Source organism: Oenanthe melanoleuca, chromosome 10 (assembly GCF_029582105.1).
Source record: "Oenanthe melanoleuca isolate GR-GAL-2019-014 chromosome 10, OMel1.0, whole genome shotgun sequence".
Classification (NCBI taxonomy): Eukaryota; Metazoa; Chordata; class Aves; order Passeriformes; family Muscicapidae; genus Oenanthe; species Oenanthe melanoleuca.
In genome coordinates, this window is record NC_079344.1 from 15556430 (window position 1) to 15579769 (window position 23340).

General features: G+C 47.5%; 1 protein-coding gene across 4 annotated transcripts in view; it reads right to left on the reverse strand.

Moving 5' to 3' along the window:
• Positions 1 to 1870: 1870 nt before the first annotated feature.
• The window catches only part of MEGF11 (multiple EGF like domains 11), a 251127-nt gene continuing 229657 nt past the window's right edge, over positions 1871 to 23340 (reverse strand). For 2 of the 4 annotated variants that reach the window (XM_056500299.1, XM_056500298.1), the window contains exons 22-23: positions 10531 to 10587; positions 5315 to 5695 (exon numbers count right to left, since the gene is read on the reverse strand). In XM_056500299.1, coding sequence (XP_056356274.1) covers positions 5559 to 5695; positions 10531 to 10587 — 194 coding nt within the window. In that variant the 3' untranslated portion in view covers positions 5315 to 5558. Of the gene's footprint in view, positions 4218 to 4459; positions 4667 to 5314; positions 5696 to 10530; positions 10588 to 23340 lie in introns of those variants that run through there. The other 2 variants (XM_056500296.1, XM_056500297.1) reach the window with 2 other exon arrangements.

The following is a 23340-nucleotide window of genomic DNA, read 5'->3' on the forward strand; positions in this document are numbered from 1 at the left end:
CCTATGAGCTTCTTGGAAGAGGCAGTGAGAAGACACTGAAGTGGAAGTGTCCCTGGAAGAGGAGCTGAAAGGGTTATGTAGCATGGTTGCCTTCCCTGAGAGCAGCTCTGAGCTCCTGGAGCTGATGCAGTTGATAGCTAGGGCACTTGGGCAGCTTCAGGAAGCTCTGAAGCTTAGAAAATTCTGTGGGCTGACTCCACTCAAACCTCTGAATAACTTTTACAAACCTGTTTTGTTTTTCCCCATGTTGCCACGAGGAAGAAAATCCAGTGGGAGATGAACTCCTGCCTTCTGCAGCAAAGGATGAAGCTTTGGTGTTCTGATGAGGAGGTGCCCATGAGTACCAACAGGGCAGCCCTGAGGTGGCCCTGGGGACAGCTCTGAGGGTGAGGTGTGAGCCCAGTTCCTCACTCACTGCAGGAACTGTTCCTGCAGCACATTCTCTGCCCCTGCTGGAGCAGATTTTGGAATTAATCAATTTCCTGTGGCAGCCAAGTTCTAAATGTCAAGTGGAAATGCGGGATGAGTTTCACTCTGCTTCCTTTTATCATTCCTGTAAGCAGGTAACTCGACTCTGCTGTCACATCAATCTGGATTTTGTGTGGTTTTAGGCAAAACTCTTTCTCCTGCAGCAGATGGAATTGCAGTGCAGATGTTGGGAGCACAAACCACTGTGGGAGACTGAGGACTTCTAAAGCAAAATCCAGTGGGGTCTGTACAGGAGAGGAACTTCTCACCTGGGAAATCCTTTGCCTCCTGTTCTGGGGGTCTGTGCTGTGTTTTCCTAAGGATTGCAGGGCCCTGGCAGCAGAGCCTGGCCTGGGCTGGGTGGCACTTCTGGGACAGGAAGGTGCTTCCCAAGGTGTTTTGGGAGAGACAATGCCAGTCATTATTCCTTCTGAATGCTTTCCAATGGGGGATTGTCGTGTTCAGCTGCTGATTAATCATTCTGTTCTATAATTGGCACTACTTGTGTGCTGAAGTGTCTCCTCCCTGCTAATGGGAGATAGCTGATGGTAACAGACACTGCTTTGGGCCCTGGAAGGAGCTTTCTGAGATTCTGGGAATTCCATATAATGCTTCAAAAAGACTTTGCTTGCCAAAAGTTTTTGCTGTCATCTTTGTATTTGAAAGCCCTAACTTTTTAACAGTTATTCAGTGAGCATCAGTGGTTCCTGTCTTTGATGGGAGTTGAGGTTCTGACTCTTCTGCAGAAAGGACATGGAATTGTTCTGATTTAAAGACATTTTTTAATAAGCTAGAATTACTTATTCTATAAATTCAGACCTGATGAATTTCCAGCCTTAAATAGCTTATTGAGTGTGGCTTGTCAAATAAGAAGATTACATGCTGGGCTTTAGTTAACAAGATTCTTAGAAATATGAAGCACAAATGTTGAAAAGCTTCAGCATGTAGCAGTAGCTGCATTACCTGGCACTCATTAATTCTGAAGGTGTTTCTGCTGCAAATCTGTGCTTGTAATTTATTCACTGGGCTCCCTGGCAGCTGCTGGGTGACCATGGCTCCTCAAGTGTCCACCCAAAGGCCTGGGAACCTGTGAGTGGGCCAGGGCAGTGTCATCACACATGGTGGGTGTGCAGCTTCCAGCTGGGATTGTGCATTCCCAGGAGTCTCACTGAGGCCAAACTGCTGAGGAATGGGGAGAAGGGTGTGCAGAGCCACTTACCTTTGGTTTACTCCAGCTTGGAATGGCAGCACTGGGTTTTCTGAGCCATCCTGCCAGTTCTGTCCCAGCCTGGTGCCTGGGGGGGTTTTGGCTGAGGGGAACAGCCACATCACCTGGAGAGCTTGGATTTGTGCAGAGCTGGATGTTTCCTCTGCAAATGAGTACGTTGGAGAACTACACATTGAGAGAAATTCAATTTATTTTGTACAAGGTAGGATACCTTTGCACAGTGAACAAATATATTACAAATCTGTCTTGCCTTAAAAAAGTATTGCCATTTTGGTGCCTGTTTCCTAAGCTAACGCTGATATACAAGAAGGTACTTTTTTGTTGGTTTTGTTGTTTTTTTTTTTTCCTGTTAGGCTCTATGCACATCATTGCCTTTGGTTTCAAAATCCTGCTTTGAAAAAAACAAACCAAACAACTGAGCACATCTCTGCTTTTTGGAGCCTCATTGCAAACTACAGCAACACAAAAACGTTGGCCAGGGCAGCAGCTCAGGCTGCTTGTGCTGGGTGCCAAGGTGGGTCTTAATGAGAGTATTCCTTATCCAACTGCCTTTCTCTTGATATTTCTGAGGTAAGTCTTTCCATTCATGTATGTAAAGTATATTCCTACTGGGCCTACGAAAGAATTGTTTCCTTACATCTCAAATAAGGCTTTCCTGGAAAACAAAATTGCTATTGCTGATCAGCCAGGGCCCCATGCACACATGCAGCATTCGGGAAACCTCGCGGGCAGGATCCTGCGGCCCGGGCAGCGCCCGCTCCAGAGCCTGGGGGTGTCCAGGCTCCCACTGGGGCTCAGAGCCAGCCTGACCACCTGGAGAGCCCTGGCTCCAAGGGGAAAAGCTCCAGGGGCGGAATGCCCGGAGCCAGGGGCTGTGATCCGAGGCGTGAGGGCTGAGCCCATCTGTGGGGACACCGCACCACGGTGCTCCAAGGATCCAGGAGTATTCCCAGAGCTGGGATCCAGCCCTGCCCCTGAGCTGGAGGCTCCTCTTGCCAGTCCCTGAGCCCAGCAGGTCACACCTGGGACTGTGCTGTGAGCAAACCCACAGGGCTGGTGTCGTCCTCTTCTGCTTCCATCAGACTGGCGAATGTGCAACAGAATAGTTTTATGTTTAAAAGGCAATCCACTTGCTACTTCCACGTTTGCCTAATAAAATTACATACTTAGAGTCAATACTACTTCATGCTCAAAATCTACAAGGAACTAACGGCAAGTACTCTACTTTCTAGGTCAATAGAGATTATAAATTAAAAAAAATATCATGGTGGCTCAGTCCAAAATTTTACCATAGGTCCGACCCTTGATAATTACTTCACAAACAGCTGCTGAAAAAGAAAACCCACTTTCAGCTCCATTTAATGACATTTCAGGTAGAATCATCAACGGATAAAGTTGCACTACATGGTAATGCACATCAGATTAAGAGGTGTCATCAGTGGCATGCTGACAGTGAATCATGAGGACATGGTTTGGGAAGATGGGAGAGAGAGGCCGATGTGGCTCAGCTTTGAGAAAGGAAATGAAATCAGGGCTGGTCTGTGCAAATCTGCAGCGTCCCGGGGCAGGAATTGGAGGGGCAGCAGTTTAAACTGCCTGACAGATCTGCTGGATTTAGCTACCAAAAGAGAAGCTGCATACGGAAAATCAAAGCCTACCTGTGCCAATCAACATTAAAAGTGTGGTAAGATGGGTGTGAGACTCATTGTGGAAACTCCATTCATTAGCAAAGATCAGGCGACATTTGGAAGGATACTAAAAACTGCACAGAAAGTGTCTGTGTTAATATTCCTCAACTCCAATTCTCTGGTACTGAATATAGAGATGGCAATCTCAATGCTAATTACCAAGCATGATCTGCACAGGTTGCACATGGTGATGGCAGTAAATGAGCTTTCCAGACAGTGAAATGACAAATTTCCCTGCTCTTATTCAGAAAAGTGTCCACTCCCATGACAAAGATGAAAATAAATTCCAGCATTTTCCTTGTCACCTTTTCCTAACAGTACAAGGTTTCTTGATGCAGTTGGTAGAAATGTACAACCTGAAGTCCTTCTACTTAGCATGTTTTTGTGGTTTATTTTACAGCAAAGCCAGGGTTAGAACACGCCAGGGAGAGTTTTTGTCTGGAGCATGGAGACACCTTCCTGGGGTGGTGTGCTCCAGTCCCACGTGGAGGAGGCTCTCATTAGTTCCAGGTACCCATACAAAAATGTCTTTATAAATAACATCATGCAGCAGCAGTTGGCCCAAGCTGATGTCATGTCAGGTCCTTGCCAGTCCACAGGAAAGGAAGGAACGGCTTCTCCTCTGCTTCCTCACAGTCAGTGCTGGCAGCAGTGCCCATGAAGTCCATCTCTCTAGGACTGCTTGTCCCAGGAAGGCCCGTGGGTCGGGCTGTGCCGGACAGGGAGCAGGTCGTAGTGCCCAGGAATGTGGCTGTTCCTGGGCAGGTCATAGTGGCTCTGAAGGTAGCTGGCACTCCGACTGCGGCCGTCCTGGACTATGCTGACAGTGGGCTCTGGGGGAGCAAGGACAACTGGGCTGTGGTGACCAAAGCACTCCCAAAACTCCTGATCCTTGTGGGTCCCTTCCAGCTCAGAACATCCACCACTATGGCTCAGCTCCCCAAACCAAGACACCAACGCTCAGGCCTTTCCCCGTGCCACTTTGTCCCTGTGCCACTCCAAGCCCAGGATCCTTGTGCCAGGACAGGAGGAAACCAGCACCTCCACCAACCCCCCTGTGCCACCCAGTGCTTACCAACTTCGTAGATGTTTTTGTTGGCTGTTGATGAAGTTGGCATTTCAGAATATGGGGACTCCCTGTGACCAGGTGATTTCATTTCCACGTAGCTGCTCTCGGAATGTTTGCAGGTTAAAATGGGGGGGTCTTTAATGGTGGCGTATGGGTTTTCACTGCTGTTCAGGGAACAAGTGCTGGAGCTGCACACAGATTCTTTCATATAATCTGCAAAACAAGAGTGGAGTGGGTGTGTTAGGGTCATTAGCTTAATTAGGTTAATTACAACTGAGCCTCTGCGGGAAGGCTGGGGGGGACAAGGGGGCAGAGGATAAGGAAGATCCTTGAAGCCTCCAGCACAGACACCCAGTGCTTGTGCTCTGGGTGTTCCAGACCATTGCATCCACCACTCACTAGCAGGAAAGAAATGAAAACCTACCCAGTACTGAAGGTTTTCCTGTGGAAGGTTCTAGCTGTCATTTAGTGCAATATTCAATTTGAGGTGGCAATCCTTTCCCTCCCTCCCCCTAGTTCCTAGGGAGCCGTGTTTACCCTGTTCCGCCTGCCCCGCAGCCCCAGCGTGGCTGTGAGCAGTGGCTCTGCAGGCAGGACCTGCTGCTGGGACCTGGGCTGCTCAGCCAGCTGCAGGGTGAGTCCTGGCGCCTTGGCCACATCCAGTGCCCTGGGTTGGAGTGCACGACGTTGCCACAGGCTCAGAACGGCACCAGTGCAGCCTCTGCACGTGCAGCCCCTGCCACATTTGGGGTTATCCAGCATCCTATAATCGGGGAATGCTTGCGTTTCCACAGAGGGGGACAAGCCTCCCTCTGAGCCTCACTTTTGCTCTGCTTTTTTCCCCCTCTTGCTGTAGACATCTCCTGCTCCTCTCCCCTGGGCTGGAGAGGAGGTGATGGAGGCACTACATGGGGAGAACAAGGTTGGCATGAGAGCTGCCTGGTCGGTGACCCTGGCTGGGATAGGCCAGCCTGCTGCAAGGTACAGTGCCAGTCTTGCTTTAAAAATAAAAAACAATAGAGAATAAATAGATCTTAACATTGACATTCAAGAACGTGCCATTGCTGCTGTGTGCATCCTGCTGGGCAGTGCCAGTAATTTAGAATTAGAGCGATGCAATGAAAGATGAGGCATTTTCTTGTGCTGGGTTACAGTACAAAGGCAGATCCTGGTATATATGAAATACTCCCGGTGAAATAGGGGGACTTGCAAAATAGCTGCAATCCCAGCTGCCCCCGCTGTCTAGTATGGGAGACAAAAAGAGAAATTCAGGTTAAGAAATAGACAGACAACACGACATCGCTTCTCCGCTCCAAACCTCGGCTCTGAGCCTGCCAGCCCCGTCCTGCTCCCTCACCTGCCAGCTTTGTGAGTGATTGTCCCTCCTTCAGCTCTGGGCTTGTGTCTGTGTGTCTGTGTGTCCATCACCCCTGGCCTGGTGCCCCAGGTCCTGGCTCAGCCCTGAGGGAGGTGCCAGGTCGTGCTCTGCCACCTGCAGCCGGCCGTTGCCTTTCTGGGCTCTGATTTCAATGGTACCAACAAGTCTGGAGAGCCCTCAGCTCACAGGGTCAGTGAGAGCAGCTTGCTGGGAAGCTCCACTGCACACAAATAGCTGGGACCATCAGGGATGGGAGGCTGGCAGAGGCCTGGCACCAGTGCAATGTTTATTTAATTAGAAAACTTAGAAACTCCTTGTCTGATATCAGCCTGGGTGAGATGAGCAGTGCCTTTGCTTTCAAGTGAAACATGCCTGGTTTGGTACATGACAGGAGATGGGAATCAAAGCAACACCAACATTCCCTGGCTGCTGGCTGCAGGGTTTGTCCCTCCACTGTCACCAAGCCCAGCCCAGCACAGCAGTGTAAAACTGTCTCATCCCATCCTTCTATGAGAGATGGAGCAACCCTGTGAGACCAAAGGCTTCTGCACATGAGTGAGCTCAGTGTTGGCTTTTTCTGTGTATGTGACTTAAATCCAGGTGCCACAGTGTGGGATCTGTTGGTGTTAGAGGTGAGGAAGCCATAGACAGACAAATGAAAGGCTCAGCTCCACCTGCCAGCACGTTACAGCTCCAGTGCCTATGACAGGAACATAGAGCTCGTTAGGAGAGCCTGGGCAGCCTTTAATGAGCCAGGTCTGCATTTTGGGTTGAGGGACATGAAGATTATCATAAACTTGCTTCTCCATTTCAAGCAGTGCTGCTGAGCAGATGCTCACAGGGTGAAAGGCAGGATTCCCTCTGTGCCCCAAGGGTCCCCCTGCAAAGCATTCCCTGTCAACACCATGGCTGGGAGGGAACAAATCAAACCAGAGCTGGGTGCATATTCAGGAAATGTTGATTATAAAGGACTGCTGGCTGCTACAGCAAAGAAGAGCAGAGTGAGAATTCCTCCTCCTGCAGAGCTGCAGCTGCAGGTAAATAGCTGTGTGGTTTGTCTATGGAATTGGGTACATTGGAGCTGGCAAAGGCAAAAATCCCAGCACATCAGCTGTTTTATTTCATCCAGCTCAGCTACTTTTATCTCCCTAAGCTAAAATTCACCTGTGCTGCAGTTAGGGCTGACGTTACCTCCCAGACAGGTGTCCCTCAGCCCTTCCCTTCCCAAGACCAGTTAGAAGAGAGGAGTGAATACCACTCGGGCTGTCTAGACTTGTTTGGCCTCTCCCAGGAATTGCCTTTTCCCAGGAGATGTTGGGAAACAACGTGCCTGAGTGTCCATTCCCACTGACGTAAACAGGAGCTCTGTGTCTGCCTGGGATCAGACCTTTGCTTTGGACACAATATATTTTATGGAGCACCGGTGGATGTTTGGGATTCTGGGTACACCAGGGAGTCATTAGCCCTCAAGAAACATTATGTGCAAGATCACGCAGGATTTAACTCTAAAGGCTGTAGCAGCAGCTGAGTTACTTTTTTAGTAAGGTAATTTGGGGATAATTAAGAACTCTGGCATCAATTGTCAATTTTTGTTTCATGAATTAATTTAAGCAGAACGCATTTAGAGATTCTCAGCCCATGGTGCTGCAGGCCATGTGTCAGCTCTGGCGATGCTGTCTCCTCATCCCTCCCTAACACAAGGTCCAGCTCCCATGGAGGTGAAAGCTCTGCCACACAGTGCTGGGACTCAGTCAGCACTCAATCAGCTGGACTTGCAGAGAAATATTGGGAATACGCTCTAATTTTGAAGTCCCTTCCTTCTGTGTTGCCTGGATACCGATCACCAGACCTTTGGAGGGTTTATTTTTGTTAGCAGGGACTGGAAATGTCCCTCCCACTGGGTTCCTCTCTTCTGCCCTGAATTTCCCCTGGCATCCTGCTGCCAAGCCTTGGATCCCACAGCCCAGGTGGAAGTGCTGAGGAGAGGAGCTGTACAAAGGCAGAAGGTGCTCTCCTGCTGTTTAACCCTTGCTGGGATGAAGCTGGCCAGCCTTGGCAGCTGCAGGGACAGTGACACAGTGAGGGCCCATTGCTGCTTCTCAGAGGGACACAGGAGTGGGAACACATCCTGTACAACAACCAGGGGAACCACTCTGAGCCCAGCTCTGCACCCCTGGCATCAGTGCTTCTCTCTGCTGGGATTTTCCTGGCTCTTCTGCAAAGCATGGGTGTTTTTCCTTAAAATGGTTGTGCCTGAGGTCACATCATTCCATAGGTGCAGCAATATTCATTTAAACAACCAAACCTCTAAAAACCAAAGGACTTGGCTGAAAGGAAAAGCTCAGGAATGGTATCACTGAGCACCATGCACAGGAAAGAAACTGCTCAGAATCCTGCTCTGAAAACCTTGGTACCTGTTGAGCCCCTGTCACCAGGTGCCACAGGGCTCAGGGCTGGCAGTGTGACTGCCAACCCCTCTCTGCTGTTGGCAGACACTGGGTTTTACACCTGGCAATCCCAGATGTCTGTGCCCAAGCCCTGGAGCTGCCCAGCAGCTCAGCCACCACACCCCTGGTGCCAGGCTGCCTCTGCTGGGGCCCTGCCCTGGGCACAGCCCCCAGCTCTGGTCTCCTCAGAGACCTGGGCAAGCAGCAGGTGAACCCAGATTCATCTGTGCCCCCTCCCTGCAAGGCTCTGTGTGGTCTAGGGGCACCAGAGACCACTTCCAACTGCAGGACAGGCTGTCCCTAGTTAGACCACACTGGTGGGAAAAGACAAGGTTTTAAAGTGGATGAAAGTAGATTAAAACCGGGCACCCGCCTGCCAAGTCTTTTTGCTGACAGAATCCAATTGTTTGGGACTGGGAGTTTCTTCCTCTCCATTTTCTGAGGAATGTGGTGAGTCAGGGCCTGGCAGGGCAAGGAGAGCTCGCTGAGCATTGGGCACATTCCCAGCTCCTCCTGGGAGGAGACTCCCCTGGGACTGGGGGTGCCCACACTGCCAAGAAGCCCTGGGGCTGCTGAGCCTAGGAATTGACCTTCACAGGGGCCTTGGAAACCTTCAGAGGGGCCTTGGGAACCTTGAGCCAGCCAAAGGCAGCTGCTCCTGAGCGCCCTCAGCTCCTAAGAGCCTGCAGGTGAGCTCCCAAACATACCTGGGAAGCCAGGTGTGTCCCCATGTCCCCTGCCCCTGCCAGTCTGAGCTGAGCAGCTATAAAGAATTCCAGCTGTGCCTTCTGAGCCTGATTTTGCAATTTATAAAGGGATAAACATGTAAAGGAAATGGCTCAGATCCTAAAATTTAAGGAAATATGTAGCAGCTGAAAAAGCATTTCACAGTTTGCTGTCACTGTGATTCTTTTTCTCTGCCCCCACCAGTGTGACTGTGCCTATGGATGGGAGTTCCTGCTGCATGTGCTTAAGGCACCTTTAAACTTTTTAAACACAGTAATTTAGTTTAAACTAATAAAGTTAATAGCTCCATGTAAAGGGAATAACTAGCTCTATTACAGTAAGATTTTCTATTTTGAAAAAGGAAATCATTGAAGTAGCTGAAACCAGTGGATTGAGTATTTTGTATATCATAAATCATATATCTCATATAAATACATAATCCATTCAATATTTTTACTTTAGCTTTATCAACAAAGAATTGGTCATGGATTTTTGGTTTCCTTTGGTTATTCTGTGTGGTAAGGTGATGTTCTAGCACATATAGCATCCCTATCTTTTGAAAACAGCAGCTACGAAGTGAATATTGATCTCTAGGCCTGGCTCTAAGCTGGTTAATGCTTTTTTCGATATTCCTCATTAGTCAGACAAAGGTGTGGCTGTGAATGCCTCAGCCATGGCAGGGCAGGGGGGTCTGGCAGCAGCTGTGCCCAGGACTCAGCCAGCAGCAGCCCCAGGCACTGCAGGAACAGGCTGGGCTCACTGAGGGACATTCCCAGCCTTGGGTTCTGGTCATGCACCTCAGCCTGAAAGCTGCCTATTCCCCAGGAGACAGATTCCTTGCTCCATCTTCTGGACCACAAGCTGAGTGTGTTGAACTCCAGCCCAATCTGTCAGGAGCAGTAGGAACACCGAGCTAAGTGTTCCCATAGTCCAGACTCAGTGGAGTATTTAGAATGTAAACATGGAAGAAAAGTGAAATGAAAAACCACTGGGCCCTGTGCTCATGATTCGTCTGAGATCCTGTTTTAGCCCTGCCCTGGAGGCAGTGCCCACAGCTGCTGGTGCCAGCGTGAGGGGCCTTGGCCTCAGGGAAGGCTCTCCTGCAGCTCTGCTCTAAATCCCTCTCAGCAAAGGGCACGAGCAGGGGCAGGTTCTTTCCTAGGGGCTTTCTGTGAGCTCAAATGGCCAGGAGCCAAGGGCAGGGGATCAGAGCACTCTGCCACCAGCAGCTCCCCCAGAGCCCTTGCTGGTGGCTGGTGGGTCCTACCTGAGTGTGCCTGGCCAGCTCCAGCTGCCCCTCCTGCCCTGGGCTGAGCCCTCCCTTTGGCCCTGTGCTGCAGAGCCCGTGGCCCTGGGAGCTCTGATGCAGAATCCATGGCCCAGGAGCGCTGGAAGCCGGGCAGGCAGCTCTGTGGGGCTGGCTCTGTCCCTCCCTGCCTGCGCCGCCTCTGCCGGGCTCCTATCTCACCTCTTCTAGGACACCCTCCTCACACCTGGGCAGGGTTCTGCAGCTCTGGATACCATACCTTTGAAGCTTTTTTCCATTATGTATGTGTTCTGACGTCTATCCATCCCACAAGCACCTGCATAAAAATGATATATAATGGAAAACAAATAAATATTTATGTAAATTGGATTGCTTTGACTACTGAGCAGCATATATTCTTCCTTCTTAATTGTACATCAAGGCCCTCATTTAGGAAGGCTCTTAAGCACATCCTCAGCTGTAAGCACACACTCAGCTCCAGCAGGGAGCCTGTGCATGCCTGGGATTGTGCATGTGCTTAAGAGTTTCCTGCAAGGGAGAGCTCTCTCCAGCAGGGTTACCAAGAACTGCTATCCTTCAGGAGATCAGGATAAAAACCTTCTGCTGAGACACTGATTACCGGAATGGTGTGAAGGAAGCCTGAAACATGTCCTTTCAAATCTGACTCTGCAGGTTGCATTGCAGCACTCTGTGACTAATTTTAGGCTTTGTTTTGTTTGTGGAGAGTGTGTTATTTAACTCACGGCCTTAGACTCTAAGCTATGTACAATCTTAAATCAGCCACTATCACTTTGCTCATGAATTTGCACAGTTCAGTGACTGATATGACAACAGTCCCTAAGTGACCACTGTGCTCTGACAGCACAGCACCAGGAGCAGAGCTGACAGCAAACAATTCTGCCTTGTGCAGCTCCAAAGGAACTTGCTGTTCCTCATAGAAGCTGAGACAGAAGGACATGGGGACTTTTTCCATTTTAACTCCTGCAAATTACCCTAGATATCAATCAAAAGGAAAATCTAATGTAAGCCTTTAAATCTTTTTAGCTATAGAGTCTGGTATTTCCTATTGACTGGGACAATCAATACAAATTTGGTTACTGAGAAATGTCCTTGTGGCTTATGGGATTCCCAGTCAAGTAACTCAGTTACACTGGGAAAAGAGCCTTACAAGCAGTGTGTCCCAGAGGTGTCCCGGCTATTTGTCCTTGTGTGTCCTCTGGTTTCTGCAGAAAGTTGTCATGGCCATTGGCAATGCTGTACCAGCCCCTTTTTCATGACAGCTTCATTTTTTTTGATAAATAAGGGGAATGACTAATTTAGACAATGTGTTACAGGCACATCAAAGACAAACCTTTGCTCTGGTTCTCAGTGCCCTTCCCTGAGCACAGGAAAGGGGCTGGTGGCACCCAGCTGGCTCTCTGTGATGGTGCTCCTCTGGCCACGAGTCGCCCCCAGTTCATTCGAGCACCTTCTGCTCTGTTTTGCACCATGAGCCACCTCCCAGCCTCACCCTGCTGCAGAGGGCAAGGCAGACTGGGAGCTTTGGGCAGCTCTGTCCCAGGGCAGGATGAGCTCTGTGCTCTTTCTCTGCAGAGTCAGAGCGAGGAGGATGGAGCCAATTCATCCCTTGGCCCACTGCCAGAGGGCTGGGGCCCCCCAAGGCCATCCCTGGGGATCCTCCTCCTGCCTGGGCTGAGCAAATCTCCAAGGGCAGCAGTGTCCAGGCAATATTTGGGGCTCACTCCAAGGAGCAAGGCTGAGAGGAGCAGCTGGAGAGCTCCCAGGTGAGGTCCCCATGGGAAGGGGCTGTACCCACAGAGAAGCAGTGGCAGGGAACAAAGGGGACCCAGGCTGACCCATGGGAGGTGCATTGTCCTTGGGAGGGCCCCACAACCCCGCAAAGTCCCTCCCAACCCCAAATTTCCTGTAATTCTGCCTTCAGTTTCTCTTTTATCTGTTATAATACTGTGGGTTTATGAGCCATTTTTTGTATTCACTGAGTTCCTCTGAGTTCACTGAGTTTCAGGGAGGTGAAATGAATAATGGATACATTATTTTTTAAACTGTAAAAGTAGTTAATGTGGAAAAGTCCTAAACAGGCCAGGGATCTGGCACTTTTGTAAAGTCCAGGTTTAAGTTTGAAGCTAAATAATCTGCTGAGGTGAAATCAGAGTTTCAGCTGGAAATAGTTTTCCACACCTTTTGGCTTTGAGAAAAAAGTGAAGTCAGTTATGAATCAAACTTATAGCCTTTGGTCCTCTGGAATAAATGCAGCTTTGAGTCACTTATGATGTGCTGCAAATCCCAATTCAGTGTCTGCATCCAGGGCTGCTGTTAAAAAAACATCATAGATAAGCCCAGCTCTGCCTGCAGCCGCTGTGCCCAGTGCTCCAGATAATGAGCCAAGGACCTTTCCTGAGCTCAGGTCAGTGGTTGGGGAGTTTTGACCTGCTAGGATAGGAGCTGGAAGCTGGGCTCTGCCACTACCCAGTGCAGATTGGGCTAGAGCAGGAGGGATTACTCACAGGGCAAGCAATTCCAGTTCTGCAACATGGGACACAGCAAATGCAAGGACAAGCCACTGCCCAAAACAAGGGCCAGGCTGCCTTGGGCAGGCAGTGACACACAGGAGGGTGACAAAGCTGCCTCTTCTTGGCACCACAGAGTCCCCAGACACTGATGTCTCGAGCCCATGTCCATGAGAATCACTTGTGCTCCTCCCCAGACTCCACTGAACACAATCAGCTCTCTGAAAACCTGGAGTTTGGAGCTCTCAAAATGTGCAGCAGTAAAAGTACAGGCTTTATCCTTGCATTTCTTGGAAAGAACATGAACCTGGCAAAGTCCTGCAAAACAGGTAAACCACCTGCAGTCTGGTGAGATCCACTGCAAAATCCTTATCACTGCAGGTTTTAGGAGATGAGTGTTCAAGTTAATTTTGGTGTGGATATTCTTACAATTTCCTTTCGCCAGCTATAACTCATGTTTAGGACACCTGCAGTTTCTCTCAGGGCTGTAGACACATCTGGGAGCCTGGTGCTCCTCATCTGCTGGGTCCCATCCTTTGGGATCACCGGAGGAGTCACTGGCGGAGGAACCAGTGGAGAGTTTCCATTCCAAATTTCTCTCCCATTTCTCTTCCATTTCCCTCTGTCTTCTTGGCTCACTCCCATCTGCAGCCTGTGACAATTCAGAGGAGTTGGGCAGTTGTCCTCTGCTATTTTAACTTTTTAACTGAATCCAGCTCTGCCCAAGGCTGCTCTTCCAACACATGAGCTGGAGCATCTATGTTATAGAACTAAGGCTGATCATGGGAGAAAGTGGAACAGGTTTTTTAACTTCCATGCTTGATGAAGTTTGAAAGTCAAGATTCCCTGTGTGACCTTATTAGGCTTTTATTTTATGTTTATAATTCAAAGTAGTAGATTTTAACTCTCTTCTGAATTTTTCATGAGAAAACCTGCAGCTTTTACTGAACAACAGTAATACCAAGAAGTGAAAACTTTTTATTTTCATGTAACAATGGCCTTGATCTTAGCAAGGATTCAACATTATGAAAGTTAGTATGAGCAGGCATTAATTCTGGTACTGAAAAGAAAGAAAGAAAAAATCTAATTTTCATTAATTAGTTTGAAAAAAGAAAGAGTTATATTGGATGCAAAATGCTATGGGGAAAAAACTGAGTGTTTTGCTGGAGGCCCCTTAGCTAAAGTATTTATCACTTCTGGATGATTCGTGCTGCAGAGGCATTTAGCATAATTTCTGCTGGTAAAATAAAATGCATGAATGCAGAACAGAGGTGGCATATGGGGAGCTCAGGACAGAACAAGTTAAACACAAACAAAGCAAATAGTGTGCAAAAAAAGCAGCAAAATGGTAAAAGGAAAATCAATGTAGTATGAGGAGCATTTGGGAACCCTCACACACAGTCCCCTCCATGTCACATACAGATAAGCACAACAGTGGTTCTGCAGCTTATTCCACAGAAAACATTGCTGATGTTAAGGATGAAAAGATTTTGCTCTGAAGCTTGACAGGTTTGTGATTTTCCTGATGCAGGGAAGAATTCTCTTTGGAGTGAGGCATGCTGTGGGCCCAGGGGCAGTAGCAGAATGTGATGCCTGCTGCTGCCCTGTGTTCATTCCTTTGCCATGTGAGCTGTGAGATAGTTGACCTTAAAAATCCCGTAATATCCCTTAATGTTACACTTTTCCTCCTCCTGCAGGTTTCAGTATGATGTTACTAATCCCAGGAAAGGAAAGGGCAAATGCTTTTGGACGCTGACAAGCCAAACCCTGAGTGCTCAGATAGGAAAACAAATAGCATCCAAAGCACTAAATCTGGGCAGGATTTGAGCTAAGAGCTGCTAAAAACCCTGTTAAAACTCAAGCCAGGAAGCCAGGAAGAATAAACTGAGAACAGGCAATTAAACTTCACTCTTGGCTTGGCTGCACTGGCTGGTGGTTCAGAATTGCCATGGAATGATTTACTGGGAGATAATGGAGCATTGCACACCCCAGCTCCCACAGAGGCTCCACACCTTCATCAAGATGCCAGTATTTAGTGCTAAGCTTTATTAAGCATGAAAGAAGAAGAAGAAGAAAAAAGCCAAATTTGAATTTTTAATGTTCTGAGTTAGTCCTTAAAAAAACATTTATAGAGTAGATGATAGTGATTCAACAGAGCAACCTTGGAAGGGAGACTAAAATGAATATTGACTTTGCTTTCCCAGTCTGTGGTTTGTGGTAAAGGAAACAATTTTTAATTCTCCATCTTTCACTACTGGCAATTCTGATTGTGAAATAAAGACAACACCAATATTCCTCATTATTGTTAATGCCTTTATGAAAGGCTGATTTGGATTTGGAATTTCTCTAAAGTCTACTAAAGTGATTAAAGTGTTTAAAAATTACTGACCTAGTTCATTCAGATAGCTGTAGGGTCTCCAGTCTGCAGTTTCTCTGTCAAGGATTTTGTTAGTGAGCTGTTCAAAAAGTATGATAATGGGTTAATGCTGGAAGACACAGACAGTTCCCACCCCAGACTACAGCCCAAGGATGTCAGGAATAAAAATGGGAGGTGACTCCTGCCTTGGCCTCACCATCTCAGCCCTTTATCTGTGTGAGTTGGACAGCTGTTCATTAGCATTAGGGAAAATCACAAAGGAAAGTCACTTCACCAAGCCATGAACACAAACATGCTGGAAAACAGGATTTCCTTCAGAACCACTACTCGGATGCCTGTGGATGTGGGGTGAAGCTCCAAAATAACCCATGGAGATGCATGGACCTAACCCTCTCCACCAGCATGCACAGAGGGGCTGCCTGGAGCTCCAGGATCTGCTGAGACAGCTGTGGCTGCACTGACAGGAGATGCAGGGGGACGCGAGTTCTCTCAATTCAAGGAAAATAACTTTGGCAATGATGGAGCACAAAGGCCCCTGTGGATCTGCCAGCCAAGAGGAGAGTCCAGGGCTGCCCTCCAGGTGCTGCTGCTGCGCCAGCACTTCCCAGAGTGTGCAGAGACAGTAGAGGAGCCTCTGCTCTGGGGTGCACGGCCCCACTGGGCTGGGATGGAGCAGAGGGAGCTCCAGGGATGAGTGGTCATCAGCTGAGCCCTGCAGTGGGGGTCTGGGAATCACTGTAGATGCTAAAACTGCTGAGTTTTCCTCCTCACATTATTCCCTTGAAAGCCACACCTGCTGGAATACAGCTGGTTCTGAGGAGATGTCAATTCAAGAGCAAAGCTCAATCTTGTTTTGAGAAGTTAGGAAGCCATCACTGCCCTCCTGTGTCTGCTTTCACTCTGGGAAGCCTCCTGCTGTGCTTGGAAGCATTCAGCTCTGCTATTTTACTGTATTTACAAGCAAATGCTTAACAAAAACAAGGTTAAAATTGAAAGAGAGTATTCAAAATTACCAAAATTCGTTTTCCCTGATCTATCATTCCTTTTTGCTTAGCTGTCTTAACAGGTTTTTAGACCTGCAACAAAACCCCCCAATGATGCATTGAAGCCTGTTGGGATATTAAATCCCAGCTGGGGCAAGCACCTACAGCCGCATTCCAAAGGCATTTTCACCCCTCCACGGTCCTTTCCAACAGCCCTCAGTGCTCTGCCACCCCACCCTGGGGCACAGCATCCCTGTGCTGTCCCTGTGCCTGCAGTGCTCCCACTGGCCTCAGGCACTGAGGAAGCTCTGCAGGAAGCCTGGAGAGCCCAGGAGTCATTTCTTGATCATCCAGCAGCTCCTGTGCTTCCCCCAACTGGGAATGGAAACAGAGACAGCAGAGGCGGGGAGGGAGGGAGGGAGGGATGGATGGATGGATGGATGGAGGATGGATGGATGGATGGATGGATGGATGGATGGATGGATGATGGATGGATGATGGATGGATGGATGGAGGATGATGGAGGGATGGATGGATGGATGGATGGATGGATGGATGGATGATGGAGGGATGATGGATGGATGGATGGATGGATGGATGGATGGATGATGGATGGATGGATGGATGGAGGATGATGGAGGGATGGATGGATGGATGGATGGATGGATGGATGGATGGATGGATGATGGAGGGATGATGGATGGATGGATGGATGGATGGATGGATGGATGGAGGATGATGGAGGGATGGATGGATGGATGGATGGATGGTTGGATGGATGGATGATGGATGGATGGATGGTTGGATGGATGGATGATGGATGGATGGATGATGGATGGATGGATGGATGGATGGATGGATGGATGGATGGAGGATGATGGAGGGATGGATGGATGGATGGATGGATGGATGATGGAGGGATGATGGATGGATGGATGGATGGATGGATGGATGATGGATGGATGGATGGATGGATGAAGGATGATGGAGGGATGGATGGATGGATGGATGGATGATGGATGGATGGATGGATGGATGGATGGATGGATGGATGATGGAGGGATGATGGATGGATGGATGGATGGATGGATGGATGGATGGATGATGGATGGATGGATGGATGGATGGATGATGGAGGGATGGATGGATGGATGGATGGATGGATGGATGATGGAGGGAAGGGGCAGCTGGGCAGCCCAGCAGTGGCAGGAGGATGAAGAGCAGATCCATTTGGATGTGGTCACTGGGAGGAATTTAACCCTTGGCACCATCAGTTCTCCTCAGCAGAGCCCACAGCTTTGTTCTTCTCTTCAAAACTTACAGCCAGAACACAAATGCTGATTTTTCAACCAAGCTGCACCACTAAGAGCACATTTATTAAAGTCTTGAGGTTTCTATTAAAAGCTGTAGGTTTGCAAGGTTTATAAATCAGCTCACAAACCTAAAATTTGGCATGAAGAGCTACGGGCTAGAATTGATTTTTTTAAATGAAATGATTTGGGGACATTCCTAAGTTTTTTTTGAATGCAGTTTTTCTGAATGTGATTATAGCTGTCTTTTTGTGCTACTATCATTTTTTAACACACTATAATTTGTTAACTTTTTTTTCTTTCAAAGATAGAAAATACTTCAGTTTTTACTGTGAAGCAAAATTGCTTTTCTGGAGGAAGAAATCCTTCATAGTAAATTTGTCCATTAAAATTCCAGGCTGGTAATTTTAGCAATTTGGTTAAAATTACCTCATATCTGGCAATTTTTCCTTTAAGATCAATGAGATACCAGCCTGAGTAAAGCAAAGTCATTATCTGCCTGTCTGAAACAGCTGGATAGATGACAGTGGCCACTTGATCACCACCAGCCATTTGTCAATGCCTAGGTTTTTAAATCCATGGTGATTAGGCAAAGAAGTGCTGGCAGGAATTCCATCATACCTTTATCTTCCAGGAGAGCAATCAATAATTTGACATTTGCTTCCCTAACTACTGACTTCAGATCTCCCTGGTCCAAGCTTGTGCTGCTCAGTTTTAGATGCCCACCCTGAATGTTCTGCAGCCATTCTGTATTTGCAGTTCTTTTTCTTGGACAAGTTTTGGTCTGCTTTCTGTACTGAATTCCTTTTTATTAGCTGGGTGACATCCAGTCAGACCATTTCCAGTGACCTCTGTTTTGTATTTTCTAATTTTATGTGAAGTCTTTGGTAGAATTTAGAACTTCCTTTAATAGATGTGAAACTGCTGGCTTTAAAAAATCAGGACATCTAATAGCAATTGATTTTTATGATGTCTGTAGAAACCAATACCTGGACTTTTGCTGCGAAGGGAATGAGGGTGGAATTATGAGCTTTGCAAAAGCTCAAGGTGAGAATCCTCCATTTGCTTGTGACCAGTGCAGCAACCTCATCCTTTACATTGAGGATTCTTCACAGACTTTGCAGCACTTGGTAAAAGTGAGATTTGATTTTACTTCATGCACAATTGAAAAACTCAGACACAAAGCTGGCTTTGAAGCCCTGAGAGTGGTTCTGTGAGTGGTCTTGCCAAACACCCTCTGAGCAAAACAGGTCCTCAGCATCTGAAATCTGGTCTGTGGCTCAGCAATGAGAGCTCTGATGTGAAGACACAGGTATGGAGGTGTGGAATCTTTGTTTATCTGCTTTGGAAATTTTCGGTGCAGCAACTCTATGGTAAAAGTTCACCTGAGTTCATGTCTGATACTCCATGGGAACTTGCAGCATCATTACTGCTAGTGCTGCACATGTCATGAGAAAAAAGGCCAAAACTATTTGTAGGAGCTTATAAGTAAAGGTCAAGGTTTGGCTTCACATGAACTCACAGTAAAATACCTCTTGACTCCAATGGTTCCAGCATTTCCCCTGAGCTGACTTGCCAAGCTCTCTCCTGTGGGAAGAGCAGTTATTTGTGGCAAAGTGCTGGGAGATAAAACCTGCACTGTGATGCTGGAGCCTCCTCCTGAACCTCAGAGCTGCAGATCCATTCTCAGGGACCTTGCACAGAGATGAAGCTCAGCCCTACAAGCTCCTGCTGGCACCTGGCACAGGTCTGGGGACAGGACTGGAAGGGCTTGGAACCCCCAGTCCCTGTCCAGCTGCCTTTTACTGCAAACACCCAGGCACATATTCCCTCAGAGAGCTGATCAAGCTCCATTTTAACAGTAATCAGATTTCTTTGTCCTATTAGTCTTCCTGGGAAGCTATTCCAAAATCTCACTGATCTGATGGTAGAAATCTAATTTCCAGCTTCAATGCATTCATGGCCAGTTCATCCTCATTTGTTCTCAAGCCAGCTCTGTCATCTCCCTTCAATAGCTCTCCTCCCTCCTCATGTTTACCTTGCTGTATTTATACATGGCAATCATGCTCCCCCTCAGCATTCATTTTGCTAGATAAAAGCAGCCAAGCCTTTTTCCAGTCTCTTCTCATAGGCTCCCCCTTATCCTCCCACTTGTTTTCCTTCTGCCTGTGTTCCAGTCTGTGCTCCACTGGCACAACCACCCAGCCCCAAACACATTGGGGAGGGTTTAATGCTGGTGATGTCTCTCAGCAGCTTCAATTTCACCTCCAGGACCTGAGCAGTGGCCAAATGTCTGTCTGGCAGAGGGGGAATGAGGAGGTGAGATCCTTCCCCCTGCTGAAGCCTGGCCCTGCTCCCATCCCGTGCAGACACAAACTATCCCCAGTGCAGTGCTGGGCCCTTTAGCTCCTGCTAAATTCTCACCAGCCTCCTTCCCTCCAGAGGAGAGAGTTCCCTGGGAACTGCAGCAGGGTCAGTACACAGTGCTGGGAGCTTCCAGCCAGGGATCCTGGAGATGGGAGAGGGATGGGACAAGAAAGCAGGAAGGAAATAGGAATTATATGTGTAGAGTAGGGGCAGAAAAGAAAATAGGAAACAGGAAATGGAAATAAAAAATATAATGGAGTGGAGAGATCACTAAGAAAAGAGGAGAGAAAAGGCAAAAGACACAGAAAGAAAGGAGAGAAGGGCAAGGAAGCATAGGAGAGAAAAGTTTCCTCAACCCTCCTCAAACTGGAGCAGGGCTCCCAGCTGTCTTGCCTTTGTGCTCTGAGAGAGGAATGGCTCCAGCCCAGTGCCTCCAGGCCTGCTCTCCTTGGAGCACAGGGACAGTAACACATCCCAGGCTCTGGCTCAGCACTTCAGACAGTCCTCTGCCATTCTTTTTTCATTTTGCATCTGTGCTGGCTCCTTTGTGACCCCAGCTGGCACTATAAAGAAATGAATCCTCCAAGTACAACTTGTGCACATTTCTCTGCAGAAAGTGAGAATGGCACCAGGCAAAGTGATTTGGAAATGAACTCGTTAAGACAGCTATTAGGGCTTTATATGCTCCTTTGTCTTACTTGGCTGCAGAGCTGCAGACAGACAAAGTGTATTTTTGGCCATCCTCAGCTATTCAGCACTGCAAAGCATCTCATTAATAAGTGAGATGGTGGGAGATCTAAAGGAAATATCAGGCCATATATTTTGATAAATACCCTGAAAATACCAGTTCTATTGGTCTTTCAGTGATTACTGGGACAACCTGACTGACTACAATGGCCAGAGCTGCAGCAGGGGGAGCAGCTTCCAGGCGAGTCCCAAAGCACCACTTGGGGATTAAACCTTTCCAGCAGCTTAATTTTTGAAGTAGTTCTGTGGGAAGATGGCACTGCAGGCTGGGAATCCAGGATAGGTGCTGGCTGCTGGCTCTGACCTTCTCTGAATTCATTTAAATTTCTGCAAAAGGATTAGTGGTCCAGATGGACACTCATCCTAAATTTGACATTATGAGCGTTTGCACTTTCAATTTGGGGAGCAAAAATTCATAATGCAAGGGGACCATCTACATCAAAAAACGTATTTACACATCTGTCTAAAAATTTCTCTGAGAGATCTCTGGAGCCAGCCTTTTTATTACCTTTTAATGAGATTCTCTTTTAACAACCAAGAAATTACTTACAGGAGCACATGCAGAGATATTTTTGCCTGTCCTGTACAATACTGTCTTTTTTTTGCATTAATCTTGCTCATATGGCATTCCAGTGAATAGTTACATTTGGATTAAGGTGCCACAGCCTGAAATACCATCATTTTTAAAGCTGACAACCTTGATGAAATCAACTGCATTTCCTTTTTCTCCTGCTCCCTCTGCTCTGCCCCACCTGGGCTTATTAAAACTCCAAAGGAAGAGCTGTTTTACCATTTGCCATATCTAAATTTACTGCTGAAGTGCTGAACTGAGTCATGAATTCATTCATGTGTTGTTCATGAATGGTCTGAGGGAATCAGTTGCAACAAATGATAAGGAAGATGCTCCTGGATGGATGTTCCAGTGATAGGGTTGGAATAGCTCTGCTGGAGAGCCAGGAGTGACAGTAGAGCTCCCAGAATGTCCCTGGATGAGTCAGGACAGTCCTCAAAAGCACCCCAGGTACCTTCTTACATCTTTCTGTTTGTCTGTGTCAGCAGGGAATTTGTGTGTCTGATGTGGGTAACAACGAAACAGCAAAGTGAGATTACTGATTAATGCTTCATTGATTTACTGGTGTTGTGTTAATGGTTAATTATATTTATTGAGTTATTTATCTCTTCTGAGAAGCAAACATACCTCAGAGTTGCTAAGACACCAAGCCTTGCTGACCCAGACAGGCATGAGACTCCAGTTCCCATTCCCAGAGACTGGGGAGATACAGGGAGGGGAAAGCCAAGCTTTCAGTGTTTGGGATGTCAGGAATGCTGCCCTGAAGCTGGAAATAACGCTGGCAGACAACAGGGCCTGAGAGACATTGCTTGAGTTGATTTCCTTGAACTGATAAGAACATTGCTACAGTGGGTGGGGTAATATCTACCTTACAGGAGCTGTTTCCATCCAGATTACTGGGAAAGAAGCGCGAAGTCACCCCACATGAGAGAGTGTGGTAGCTTGGATTGGAAAAACAATGAACACTGCTGCTACCTTGGGACATATCTGGGAAGAAAACAAGTCATCACAAGATACTTTGGAAGCCACAACAATTCTTAAGAAACTGAAAACATGGTAGAGACAATCTAGTTTAGAAATCTTTGTTGGAGTACTGGGTGTTCTGAAACATCTGCAGAGGCAATCCATCCTGCATTATGGTGTGAAGCTCTTGACTATTAGCATTAAACATAAAAGAAAAAAAGCAAAATATTTAAATAATACAGTTAAGATGTTAATAAAGTCATTCCTGACAGTGCAGCTGCTTTGCAGGTGAGGGGAGGGAGGCAAAACTCAGGCTGCAACACTGCTGCCTCCTTAGTTTAACCTATGGAAGAGCCCCTGAGCAGTGGAAACAGATGAAACCTTTTTGCTACAAAACCAGGAGTAATGTTAGAAATCAATGTGCTATAACTGTACCAAGGAGTCCAAAACATTTTTTTTTACACTGTGTGTAAAGGCTTTTGAAAAATCAAAGCTGGAGCCCTGAGAGGCAAACCTGGGCAGCTACATTGTATGCTCAGAGACATTTTATCTATGTCCTCGATTTAAGTTATAAACACATTTACCAAACAGAATAATTTACCAAGAAAGGCATCGTATTTATACTGGCAGTTCTAATGAAAACATCAATCCCAATCTGGTTCCAGCTGCATAACAAATGAATACATATTTCAAAGTACCATCAGGAGAAGGGATGGAAAATTTCAATTGGAACAGCATCATTAAACAAACGAAGCCCTGTAAGGAGCAAATGGAAGGGTTTTACTAAAGCATGGGCTCAGTCTGCAGGCAGAGAGGTTTGTTGTGAGGAACACATCCATGTGAAAGGGTAATGAAGTGCTGGCGTGGCTGCTTGAGCCCATCACCACCTTTCCTGAGGGCTGGCAGTGATGGGTGAGGAAAGCAGGGACTGGGGTCCCAGCCACCATCACCCTCCTCTCCTTGCCCTCTGTGCTTGCCTCACTCTGAACATGCACTTTGCTTTGCTGACATCTTGTGGAGATCTAGATTGAGCTTAATTTACTGCAGAATATCCTGTTTCCAAGAAGTGGGTTTATCTGCAGGATGTCTCTTACATAAGGGCTGTGGCTCAGGGCTCAGGGGAAGCTGCTCCCGCATGTGAGCTCTGCCCGAGCTCTTCTTTTCTGCTGAAACACGCAGAGGGATTTTCGAGGTCAGCTCTATTTTGTGGTAAATGCAGAGCA